The sequence below is a fragment of the Solanum pennellii genome, chromosome 8, assembly GCF_001406875.1.
Source record: "Solanum pennellii chromosome 8, SPENNV200".
Taxonomy (NCBI): Eukaryota; Viridiplantae; Streptophyta; class Magnoliopsida; order Solanales; family Solanaceae; genus Solanum; species Solanum pennellii.
The window spans coordinates 64406061-64419437 of record NC_028644.1 but is presented as its reverse complement, the minus strand read 5'-3'; the positions used below and the strand labels follow the sequence as shown (position 1 = coordinate 64419437).

General features: G+C 32.2%; 2 protein-coding genes across 2 annotated transcripts; both read left to right on the top strand.

The window, feature by feature from the left end:
• Positions 1-124: 124 nt before the first annotated feature.
• On the top strand, positions 125-4041 carry LOC107029017 (protein LOW PSII ACCUMULATION 3, chloroplastic-like). The gene is made up of 9 exons (XM_015230301.2): positions 125-283; positions 447-593; positions 1864-1911; positions 2020-2059; positions 2192-2292; positions 2902-3094; positions 3187-3285; positions 3527-3644; positions 3759-4041. Exons 1-9 carry the CDS (start codon positions 215-217, stop codon positions 3877-3879), a joined length of 936 nt encoding a protein of 311 aa, XP_015085787.1. The 5' UTR covers positions 125-214; the 3' UTR covers positions 3880-4041.
• A 2922-nt stretch (positions 4042-6963) lies between these two features.
• LOC107026837 (transmembrane protein 45B) lies at positions 6964-10925 on the top strand. Its single transcript, XM_015227928.2, has 3 exons — positions 6964-7135; positions 7662-8280; positions 10204-10925. The coding sequence occupies exons 2-3, from the start codon at positions 7934-7936 to the stop codon at positions 10679-10681; spliced, it is 825 nt and encodes a 274-aa protein (XP_015083414.1). The 5' UTR covers positions 6964-7135; positions 7662-7933; the 3' UTR covers positions 10682-10925.
• The last annotated feature ends 2452 nt before the right edge of the window (positions 10926-13377 follow it).

Here is a 13377-nt window from a genome sequence, read left to right as displayed (position 1 = left end):
GAAATTTAAAAAAAAAAAGAAAAAGACTTTTTAATCTTGTAAATCTAGAGATCATTTTAAAAAATTTTTAAACGTAGTAAGTATTAAAAGAAAATACAATGATAATGGATATAAACTTTTTTTTTTGTTCAGTTTATAAAGAGGGGAATACACTTTATTGTCAACTCTTTTGATCCTTTCTTTTTTCTCTCTGTCCTTGTGGTTAGAATTCAAAATGTGGTTATCCACTTTTCCAACTGCACTGACAGTTGCTGTTTCAGTTCCTTCCTCTCATACTCCACAGGTAACCTTTTTTCTAATTCTATAGGGAATTTAGAATTGTTTCATTTGATAAGTTGATTACTTTGTAAATCTTATTTTACTGTTAAAAAGAAAATCACAATTATGCTTTCTACACTTCTTTTTGTTTTTTCGATTTCGATTGATTTTTGTGGATTATGTTGTAGGATTTCAGCTGGAGAAAGTTTAAGTTGAAGAGAAATGTGAAGATTTCAAGAAACTTAGAATTTGTCATCAGTTGTTCTGGTGATAAAGCTGCTTCAATTGGGTTTGATGTGTCATTCCCTAAGGACTACACTGAATTACTTCAACAAGTATTCATTCTATTCGCTTTTTCTCCCCTTAAAATTGTGGGTAAGGGTAGGGGAAATGGGGGGAAGGGATTACAAGGTGGGGAATTGAACCCGCGGGACTGACTGAGCTACTAAGATTCTCCGCTTTTTACACTAACATTACTACGGAAAAGTTTTTTTATTTTAAAAAGCCCCTTTTTCCACCAAGTTATTGTTAACCATACTATGTTACCATTTCATATTTCCTTTAACTATTGCAGGCAGATTAAGGTAATTATTTGCCAAGGGGCGGAGACAGAGTATTACTTATGGGTTCGGATGAACCCAATAACTTTCGTTTAGACTCTATATTTGTATTGGGAGGTCCATTTAATACGGATACATACTTAATTACAAACCCAATAATTAAAACAGGCTATGAGTTTGGTGGCAAGTTATGAGCTCGTAAAATTCAAATCTTGGCTCCGCCTGTTTTAGTTGTAGCTAGCTTTCTCTGGATAAAAGTAAAAACTACTTTCTACCTTTCTAATGTTTTCCATGGTTTCTGTTATATCACTTTGATCGCCTTCCGAAATGGGAATTACATCCCGACAGGACAAAAGGTGTGTCTATCCACATCATGTAGCTCTCTTGCTGCCTTGAGAAGACTGTTTTTCGTGTGGATTCTTATCCCAAAGCCCTTATGAACAGGCATTGTTGTGTGCCTACAAGACTGACTAACCAATACTTGCTTGAATTCCTAATATAAGCTAATGTACTTAGTGTTCTTGACCTAACTGTTTTTTGCTAACTATAAATTTCTCATAATTGAAGGCTCTTATCCCTCTTGCTGCAAATTCATATATTACATCTGGAAATGTCAAGCTCCCGCTTGTACCTTTTTATGCACATCATGTCCGATTACCATCTATCGGACTGTGTTTCTGTTAAGCTCTTGCACTTCTCAAGATTTATGTTTGTAAATGTGCAGCTGAAACTTTTTATGTGGCTCTTATCAACAGCCAAATCTGTCCACTTTTGGGGCTTAAAATCGGAACGTAGACTATAAGAGAAAACATGATTAAACACTCACTAAAAGACATAGGAGTTCCTGTCCATTACATGATATCTTTTAAAATTCTTGAAATGTATGTAGATGTACACTACCACTCTAAACTTTTTCTATATCAAATGTCCGTTTTATGAATAATGCTTATCTTGTTGCTCATTGCATACTCGTTTTATTCACTTCACTTTCTTAAGTCTGTGCTGCAGTTCTTCAATCATAATTCCGGAATTTCATGATTAACAGGCTAAAGAAGCAACTGAATTGGCATTGAAGGATAACAGACAACTGATGGTCAGTCAAATTTCCCTGTATGCCTTCAAGCGATAACGACACTTAAAAGAAATAATACAGTATCCATACTTTCCGTGGACTTAAAGAGCAAACACTTTCTTGTACCAGGAAATTGAATTTCCAACTGCTGGGTTGGGTTCTGTACCAGGTTATGCCTAATTGTCCTCCTTACATGGCAGTTTCTCCTGATTTGGGCATGTGAAGATCGGTATAATCTACACTAGCTCACTGATTTACCATTCATGTCAGGTGATTTTAATATCGTGGTAACTATCAACAGGTGACGGTGAGGGTGGAATAGAAATGACTGGAAGTATACAACTAATACGTGAGTTCTGTGATCTCTTGGTTATACCAGAGAAAGCCACAAAGACTAGAATTGTAAGTCTCTGGTTCCGAATGAATTTTATACTATATACTGTGAGTCTCAAAAAGGCTCTCTTGCTGGATATTGCTCTTTTCATTGTATTGGAGGAAACAATCATCTGGTAGTTCGGAATATAAATAACGAAAATTTTAACCATAAATGAAGTACTCAGAAAATTGGGGGGAAAAGCTGTTACTTAATCCTTAATATTGTACTGTACTGCATAGAGTGTGGGCTTAATTCTTCTATTCGCCACATTATACAAAATAAACCAAATTTCGGCTATTTGTAGAGTCCATCTATGTTGTGTCCATGCATGAGCTTTGCCGTTGTTAATTATTTCTCTATATCGCAGCATTAATCTACCTTGATTTCTTGTTTCACATGTAAGCTGTTGTTACAACTAAGACAAGAAGTGAAGATGTTTCATATTTATGTTAAACGAATGGTGCTACAAAACTAGTGGTGTTGCTTTTTCCTCTTATCATATTGCTCCGTAATAGTTTCATCTTCTTCTACTTCAAAATTAGTGTTCCCTGTTAATGTTTGTGATCACCTCTTTTCCCATTAAGCTCTTTTACTCTACCAGGTGCGATCTATCAAACTTGCATTAAACCTTTCAGTTTTTCCCGGAGGCTAATGAAGTGAAATTTGCAAGACAATCAATTTTTGGAGGAGCATCTTTTAAGTTGGACTATTTGACAAAGCCTTCTTTTTTCGAAGATTTCGGTTTCACCGAAAAGGTCAAGATGGCTGATCGTGTCAAGCCAGAAGATGAACTCTTTGTCGTCGCCTATCCATACTTTAATGTCAATGGTAACATTAAGCTCTAGCACCATATATAGTGTACATCAAATGATCGCTTTCATAGAAATGTTATGATGTCATCATTTATTTTTGCAATGTAGAGATGCTTGTCGTGGAAGAGCTATACAAAGCAGCAGTGTCGAACACTTCTAGAAAACTGATTATATTCAACGGAGAGCTTGACCGAATAAGATCTGGTTGTATCCTTTCTTACCACCAATCTTTTTCTCTTCAATCCGATCAAAGAATAGAAGTTCCTTATTGCTCTGCATGATTGTCTGCATATTGTGGCAATGACTAACGTATTGCACCGGAAATAGGATGGACATCGTAGTATAAATATTGCTGCCTTTTAAGAATTACAGAGAAGAAAAAATATATCTTCTAAACAATTGTTTCATGTTTAGTTACTGTATTCCATGCTATCTTTGACAAAATAAGATTATCCGCCATTCTTTTATCCGAAGCTGGCTGCACTATCCAAGACTCTTTTTCCTGAAATGGAGACGGTATATTATATTCACAATTTTAAAGGACGATATGGAGGAGTCCTGTTTAGGTAATCTCTTTAACCAAAGCTTCGAATGCCTGTACTGTTTGTTAGATTGTTTTGTTATCACTTGAATTTTTTGCTCGTTTCCTTTTTTACTTTGAAAAGTCTTTTGTAAACTAGGTGTTACCCTGGTCCTTGGAAAGTTCTCCGAAGAGTAGGAAGTAGCTACATCTGCTTGCATCAACAGGAGTCGATGCCATCCTTGAAAGAAGTTGCTTTGGACATCCTTCCATCAGCTTGATTGTTTTGTTTATAAGTTGCACATTTCCCCTCTTTCTCCTGTAATTTGAAGGAAGAAATCTGTGTTCTTTTGTGACCTATGTTATTGCAGAATTCTTAATTCATGCATTATCCAACAAATCCCTTTACGGTGTGAATATGTTGATTTCGTTACACTTGTAAATACACATGTATATTAACCTTCAAAAGTTGTTGAACACCACACTACCAGAAATTCTCCAATTTCTGATGTCCCTTTCCGTTGGAAAACTGACGGATATAAGGAATTCCGATGCTGTTCAAACGGTTCTTGATCCTTCAGGAAAATAGCTAGTCAGAGAAGGCTCATGTCCTTGTGTTTATGAAGGGACTTGAGCCTTTTTTTGGTACAAGTAGTTGAATGGATGACTATTTGAATGTAGGCATTGAGTTATTGGTAGATGAGTCAAAATGCACAAAGTTGATCACCAACCACAAGAAAAAAACATAAATTATATTACAAGTCCATGTCCTACTCGAGTCAACTTTTGAACTGACCATATTTCATTCAAACATCTCACTTTGCTTCAAGAATATAGATTCATTGTCTAATCGCATAATTTTGTATTACAATTCCTGTAATATGGTTGAAGCTTTCTGTTAGATAATCTCACTTTTTTCATCCAAGGGGAACTTGGACTGGTTTTTGGTTTCGAGAAGGAGTTTCAAGTATGTTTTCAAGGATTCAAGCTGTTCTAGAAGATGCTCAAGAGAAGCAACTGAAGTTGTGTGTAGAAGATTTTGGCATACAAATTAGGGAAAAAGAACATATATACATCATACAGATATCATCGTCATACTTTTGAGACATTGGTGTTCACGTCGTCCAAAAACTAGAGCATATATACTAATGCATATCACGTATCATAATCATATCCACCGACCCGACATTTATTAAATATTGGATCGACGAATAAGAATGTGTCACGTGTCTCTATTTAGTCTTTCCGTTAAAGTGAGTAACATATATGCTCTAGTTTTTGAACAACAGAGACACATGATTTTACCCAAAGAGAGATGGTGAAGAAAGAAGACATAGTTCAACGAATTGATGAACGATGAATGGCGTTAAGATCCATTTTCCAGAACGGTTATCCACATACTTCAATTAAAGTTTCAATGTTTCTTTTGCTAATCCCAGTAGGCACTTTACAAATGAAAAAAATGTTTAAATTCTTATCTAAATTTGTTGATTTCTAATTTTAGAAAGAAATAATAAGAATTTTATTAACACTTTAAAATATATTTTTTTATAATTTTAAAAATTAATTAAATTAATTTTAAAAAATATAACACGATAATTAAATATAGACGAAGAAAGTAATTGTACTCACGTCAGAAAATTTACTTTTTCCTTGTAATTATACAGTACGTGCATCATCATGATACAAGTTTTGTCTTTTTCCTTCGTTAATTTTTTTTTCCTACTTTTTAAAAGAAATTATTGTCCCTAGAGTTTGTACAAGCTTAATGGACAAAAAGTGATACGATTTTTTTAGAAAAAAATGGGTAAAAAAGGCATTTTAAATTGCGTGACACTTATAATATTTATTCCTCGATTCGTTTTGTAAATAATGATCTATTTTAATTTGGTAAAAAGTTTAAAATATTCTCTTCGTTTTAAAAAGAATTATTTTATTTCTTTTTTAGTGTGTTCCGAAAAGAATGACCTCTTTCCTTTTTTGGCAATAGTTTAATTTTAACTTTTCAGGTTACATATTTAAAACCACAAGATTAAAGGGCATTTTGATACATTTGACACAACTTTAATTTAGAACCACAAGATTAAAAAATCTTCTTTCTTTTCTTAAACTCCGTTCCAAGTCAAACTAAGTCATTCTTTTTGAAACGGAGGAAATGATAAAAGAAGATTTCTGATCATGTGGTCCTAAATTAAAGTTTACAAAATTACCCTTTTGATCTTATGATATTAAACATGTCACATATAAAGTTGTTATCAAAAAAGAAAAAGATCAGTTTTTGTAGACAGACTAAAAATAAATAATTTTTTTTGAAATAGAGAAAGTATTTATCTTTTAAAAGATTGTGCTAATTTAGTTGTATTTAATGAGGAAATGAAATTTGTACAAATACGACTTTAACTAAAATATGAAAAGACTCTAGCACAGTATATTGGAATTCAAAAAATTTACAAATGAAATTTCTATATTAGGTATTAATGTTCGAATATTTTCTTTAGATAATTCTAACATGGAGAATTGAAAATTTTAAACTTTTAAAAGTGGAATTTGTAAGACACACACTTTCGAACTAACATTGAATCTTAAGAAGATTCAAATAACATAATAAATCAATTTAATATTATATCAAAACAATTTTAAGAAATTATACATCCATTGGTAATAGTTAGCTATGATAACTTTGAATATCCATTGGAGATAGATGTTGATTTTTGTCTATTGGTAATGGTTTGTATGTAATAGTTTATGGGGATGATATTAGTTACGAATATCAATAGTAATTGAAGATAATGACAATTATGAATAAATGGGTAACGGTGATTTATGAATAACTTTGATGGTTGACAATATTGATAATAATTATTAATAATAATAGGTGACAACGAGTTGTAGTTATTAGCTATAAAAATAAATAGAATGATAAATTGTTATTGAAGCCATTATTATTTTTGTAAAAATACGTTAATTAATAAATATTTAATTTGTAATATTAAGACTCTATTTGATCAAATCATTAACAATAAAATCAAAAACATTCATTCATGACTAACATGTACTTCCTCGATTTATTTTATTCGATTCATATTAACCTATGTATTAAGTCTAACTTTAATATTGATATTTTTGAAATTATAAATTTTGTACGGCCAAAAGAAATTGCCCGTAACATTCCACATTAGAACGCATGCTAACAAAACAAAAGTTATTGAAAAAAACTTACTCGTATTATGTATTTATATCTAGTTAATATAATTAATTAATTTTTATTATTATATAATTTAATAAAATAAAATAAATTAGAAATTAAAACACAATAACATATATATAGTAATCTGACCCCATAATATAAAAAGAATATTAGATTCAATAATACGGCCATAATTGCCGTCACCTCTGTCTTCTCTTATGACCCCATCTCAACTTTCTCCGATCCCCACTTTCTTCATCATTTCTTTTACTTTTTAGTTTTTATCCTCGTTTTTCTTGCATCACAAATAACAAACACTTATCTTTTATGGCCATTCACAAAAAACAAAGGTGCGTTAAATTTCCCTGTGACAATCCTTTTGCTGCTCAACTCTTCTTGGTTTTAGCAATTCCCTTCTTTTTGGGTTGTTTACTGATGTGGGGCTGCGATTGGTTAATAAATTATAGATCTGAAATTGGGTTTTTCAAATCTTGATAATTACAGTTCTGGAAATGTGGAATTTTCTTTGGTTTTCAAGCGGTTAAAAACGGAGCTAGATAGAATTAAGGGGTTTATTGACATATATATGACTTACTTGGTGTGTTTATTTTTTTGTATTTTTGGCGAAAATGTTGGTTCCGCCACGGGCGGTACTATTTTGACTTTTATGTAGTTGTCTTTAGTGGGGCTTGAGTACACGGAATTCCCTACTTTTTGTGAATTTCTCTTTTGTCAATTCAAAAGTCAGCTTTTTGAGAAATTATTTCGTTAAAAAAGTTGATTTATGATTTGCTTTGGAAGAGTAGTTTGGTGAATGACCAATTTTGTTTGTTCACAACTAAGTTTAACAGCTGTTTTTGTTCTTCTATGGAACAGGTTGTAGTTAACGAGTTTGCTATCTTCAAAGATTGTGCAGTATCGTTTTTGGGTGGGGATTGATTTTTGTTTAAGAATATATTCTTACAGAAAGTTAACTGTACAAGGAGCTCAGATTTCTAGCTTATCTGTTTTAGATAAGCTAAATTTTTAGTTTTTTTACAGAGCATAAATACAGAGAACAGGGGTATATTAGAAAAGTGTGTGTTTTTCCTTTTGGTGATATTGTGTTGGAGAAGTTTCAAGATTTGGGTCAATCTTGAATTTGGTAGATGGGTTCTTTTCCTGGGCATGTTCTTCCTGGGACACTGTTTCTTGTGATTGGTGTGTGGCATATATGGTCTGCTCTTGTTAGATATTCATCAAATCCCAAGTCATTTAGGGTAAGGGTTTGGAGCCCTGTTCCGGGTTTTGATGGGAAGTTGAAATATTTGGAACTTTATGTGATAGCAATTGGAGGTTTTATTGATTTCTGTATTGAGCTCTTCTATTCGACACACCTCAGACTTCTCGTTCACGGGGCTTTGAATCCTGTTCATATGAATAACTTTGAGCATGCTGGAATGCTTCTCATGTTCGTCATCTTTGGTTTAATTGTGCTTCTTTCAGAGAAAACCAGGTTAGTTTTCCTGATTCACAATCTTCTTGACTTTGGTGTTTGTTAGCCTAAGAATATTTTTGATTATATGTTAGTAAATTTGAATCCAGACAATCGTTCTCCTAGTTAGTTAACCAGTCTTTTTCCTTCTCTGTCATCACTAGTGAATTGCGAGGTTGCTAGCTATGGTGCTTGATATGATAGAAGGTTGAGTGAAATAATAAATTTGATTGATTTCCAATAGTAATTATTTGCTGATTGAGGCATTGTGTCTGGGTTTTCTATTTGTAAAGAACTTATATTTGGAACCTTTTCTTTGTATGTGAAGATGATGAGAAGATTGAATGAGGGTCCAATATCCTATTGTAATCATTTTTAGTTTTCAGTTTTGCTTAATGTTCTCGTCAAATTTAGGGAAGTACTTTAAGTTCTTCAGCCTAGTTAGAAATTATTGGAACTTCATACAAACTGTTTAGTTCTTTTTTAGGCATCGATATAGCTGTTTATACAATTTTGTCAAGAATTACGATGGTCTAAATGTCGTCAAGTAAGTCACATACTGTCAAGTTGGGTTATTGCGCGCAAATCAAGTAACCATACCTTTGAAATAATTATATGCATGTAAGCCCTGTTTGAGGAAGACTGCTCCACCATCGCCATGAGAAAAGTGGAAAATGACAGATTGCAAGCAAATATAGGTGGTTTCCGTTCCCTCTCCCCGGGACAATGACGAAATTCCAGTCTTTTAACTGCCCTTTCTTGATTTGTCCTATGGATCTTTTTATTTCTCTTTTCCTGTTTCTAGATATCTGCGTCTTTAGGCATTTCTAGTCTTAAGCAATAGCAACCCTTCAAAGTTAAAGGGAAGCTATCAAAGCAGGCACTGTAACACATTCTTCTAGCAAGATAAGTGTGGTACCAGTTAGGTATAACAAGTAATGGCAGTTGGAAACTGGCTGTAGGAATTGCAAGTCTGAGTTTAGTCATATATTGTGTTAAAATTTGATTCTTTGGAAGTTGGAATCATTACTGAGCCATGCTCAAGAAAAGAAATCAATTTCTTCTTTCTTATTTCTCTAAAAGGATAATACGTTCTTGAACTGGGTAGTCCCATTCATAAGTTCTAGAATCGATCTGAAGAATGAGACTTGAGTCTGCAAGTCAATGAACATTGCTTATACTTGAAAATAATACTATTACAACCACATGACTGATCTAAAGTTTCTGGATGAACTAATACATGTAAGATTAAATTAATGATATTTGATGTTAATTCCGCCCACATCAATAATTCGTTATCATCTTTCTTGCTGGCTGACCGAACAGGGGTCCGGATTCCCTAAATTGCCTACTTCTTTATGCAATCCTTGGAAATCATGCTCCTGAACGTGTTTTGGAATCAGTTTTTATCTGACATGAACAAAGATATAAACAAATTTAGATGACTATAACCATCATCAACCTTATCACATGTGCTTTCAAAGCCTGATGAGAATCGATTTAGACAAGATATGCATGAATTAGTTGTGCTATCATGCAATGAGTTGAAACTCTTCCTTGAAGCGATAACTGATTTCCAGCAGTTCAGTAAATATTCAGAGTGGAATTACAGTTTCTGTATCCTTTACTTAGTAAAACTGGAACTTTGCATTATTCACCATCATTTGGTGAGTGAGTGAAAATCAAAATGAAGCAACTACATATGTTCATTGCTTTGGCATATGACTAATACCTTACTCTTTCTTGGGGGGTCATTTCCAACGCGAGTTATCCTACTTTCATCTTGTATTAATCTCCTTGAGGTTGAGGAGTTACCTATGCTACACTCTGATCGTGTGGAATATATAAGAACTGTCTTGCCCAACTTTGAATATTTTTGTGTATATGACTATCCGTTTGTCTCCATCAGTCTTTAACTCGATAAATTTGCTTTTCGTCTTTCAGTTTTCTTCCCTTGCCTGAAGGAGCTCTCTGCTTGATCGCTGCCACAGCATTCTCTGCAGAGTATTTCTTGTTCTTTTTCCACTCCACAACCCACAAAGGCCTCGAAGGGTACTATCACCTTATCCTTGTCCTCCTCATTGGCCTATGCATATTGAGTACTATCGCTGGAGCTCTTATGCCCACCAGTTTCCCTGTTGACTTGGCTAGCGGCATTTCTGTAGCACTCCAAGGCCTTTGGTTCTATCAAACTGCATTCACTCTGTATGGTCCTATGATGCCAGACGGTTGCCAACTCAAAGGGGACGATATCATGTGTCGTTCAGAAGATAGCGAAGTTCGAGGGGAGTTGCTAGCAAACCTCCAACTTTTCTCCATATTATTTGTTGTCCTTGCTGCCACTGCTGGAGCTTATGGTTTTGCAGCTTCAGAGACTGGTCATAAAGATATTAGGAATTCTCATATGGCTATTGATGGTTAGGAAAATTGATAATAGTATTAGCCATTTTTGTAACATATTCTTTGGTTAGGGAAAGGCCTTAAATGAAACATTTGAGGATATTGCTCTTAAATTATTCTTTTGTCTAGCTTGGTAAGTGTCAATTTGACCTTAAAAAAGTAGAGACCATTGTTGTATTGTTGCTTTAATTAAGGCAGTTGCTGGTAACTATGTTAACAAAGCACAAATAAATTTGACCAATTATGGTGATTACACACAACATAAATATACATTTCTATGTAGTATGTGCATTCGCATCAGGTGTTTACACCGAATTTGCTATATATAGTAATCAGTTCTTTTTTAAAAAAATCTAATTCGTTTTTTCTTTCCATTTGTAAGTGAATTAAAAAAGATGTTGAGAATAAGAAATTACTTAATTAGATAAAGCAATAATGACAATTAGGTTGGGCTGCACAAGTTGGCGGTAATTTAATACTCTAAGGTAGGTTTGGTACAAAAAGGAAAATGCTCTCCACATAAAATACATTAAGTTATAGATTGGACATTTAGAGTATTTTCGATTTTTTTGAGTTTCATATTTTAAATTATCACTAATTATTTATTAAAATATGTATCAATTATCAGCTGTTCGTTTTTCTTACCTGAACAATTGTAATGTTTTAGGTTGAAAAAGTGAAGACCTAGATGTGTTTCGATAAACATTTAGTTATAGTTTAAATTTAAAATTAAGAAAGTGAAAAATAGAATATTTTTTTTTTGGAGGGGTGTGGGTTTGGTGGTGCATGAGAAAGACTTCTCAAAGTAATTTAATGTTTGATGGATCTTTTTTAACTAAAAAATTATTTTATTTAACAGATATTTACTTAGTCCCAACTCATTGATTAAATTCTTCAAATTCCCTGCTCCAGATTTTGACGGTCTCGAATGGACTAGAAGTAGATGTCTATAACAAAGTATTCGACAGATCATGTCATTTATTTTTTTAAGAAAAAGCGTTTAGGAATAAAAAATATATATTAAAAGGTATAATGCTTTTAGACGTGTGCAAGTATCCATCAGAGTTGTCAATATTGGCTAACCTATTTCATCCGGATAACTCATATAAATTTTGATATTTTATAGGTTCGGGCGGACTAGTTCATTTTTTGTGTGGGCTAAAAAATGATCGGCTCAACCCATAAATACGTGGAGGCTTGATAGGCTAATTCATGCATTTTTAAAAAAGTTATATTTTTTATAATTATTAAATTTTATTATAAATTATAATTTAAAAATATTATCACAAATATCAAAAAATATAATATTACATGATTTTAATGTTACTATTCGTTAATCAAATCGACCAATAAAATTGTCTTTATAGTATTTATTAACTTTTTTTCATGTATAAATATAAATATCTAAATAGAAATATTAATCTAATTGTTTTGAGTTTTGAATCTTTTTAATTTTAATTTTTATATTATATTATATTTTTTAATTAATTTTGGCCATATCGATATTTCTCAAGCCCCACTAATCAACAAACTTATTCAGGTTAGGCTAAAAAGTCCTTTTCTTTCAAAAATCTTAGACCGACCCTATTAAATCCCGAATTAGGTCAGGCTAGCCCAACAGAGCTAGCCCATATTAAAGGCTCTACCCATCATTTTTTTTTACATATTTAAAAAATTGTATAACAGAAAATGAAGAACTAACTTAAAAATCTATTCCTGGGTAATTTATGAAAAGATAGAATTGAATGAAAATAAGTGTTTTTTTATATTTGGGGGTAAGTTTACAATAGTTGGTCAAGTCTGTTTTGGACAATTTTAATCTTTTAAGTATGTCAAGAAAAAAAAAATTTAACTAATGTTGATTGTTTGATTTAGTGGAAATTGTGGGGGGAAAATTATTTTTTGGGGAACTCACATTTAGGTGAATCGTATTTCAATTTTAGATATTTAGCTGTATTTTTGGTGTGTATTGCAGACTTTTGAGATATATTTTTAGTGTTAATGCTGTTTTAGTTGTTGCAATTTCTTTGGTTTGACAGGACTTCCATGGTGATTTCGTGAAGCAAATTAAGAATCAAACTTATCATTATTTGATGAAAATCAGTGTTTATTTTTAATAAACTTAAATATAAAATTCCTAAAAACTATTTAAGACACCCACAAAACTATTTAAAATTACTTCGTTCATTTTTATTTGTCACTGGTTGACTTTAACACACCTACTAAAAAGAGAGAACACATAAAAGTCAAGTGTCTGAGCCATCCAATCATGAATTATTACTTGTTAACAAAAAATTCCTTCATACCATATTTATTTGTCATGTTACGTTTTTTGAAAATTAATATGACTAATCTTTTAAGTTAAAATAAATTACTTTAATTCAATTTTAAAAAAAATAATAATAATTAGAAATTCAAAATTATATCATAAGTACTATAAACTACAACTTTTTGCATATCAATATAATGAAAATATACATCGTAAGATGTTGATCAATAATCTTGTGATTTCACTATAAAAAAGAAAATCAATAACAATTAAATATGAACGGAGGAAATACCAGATACACCCCTAAAGTAAAGATGATATCACGAAGGGACACGGAACTTTTACATTATTGTATCGAAGTCGTTAAATATAAATAATAAGTCGTTCAATTACCTAATTATTTCGATAATAGCGAAATAAAATCACTCGATCCTATCTAATCATTGTGT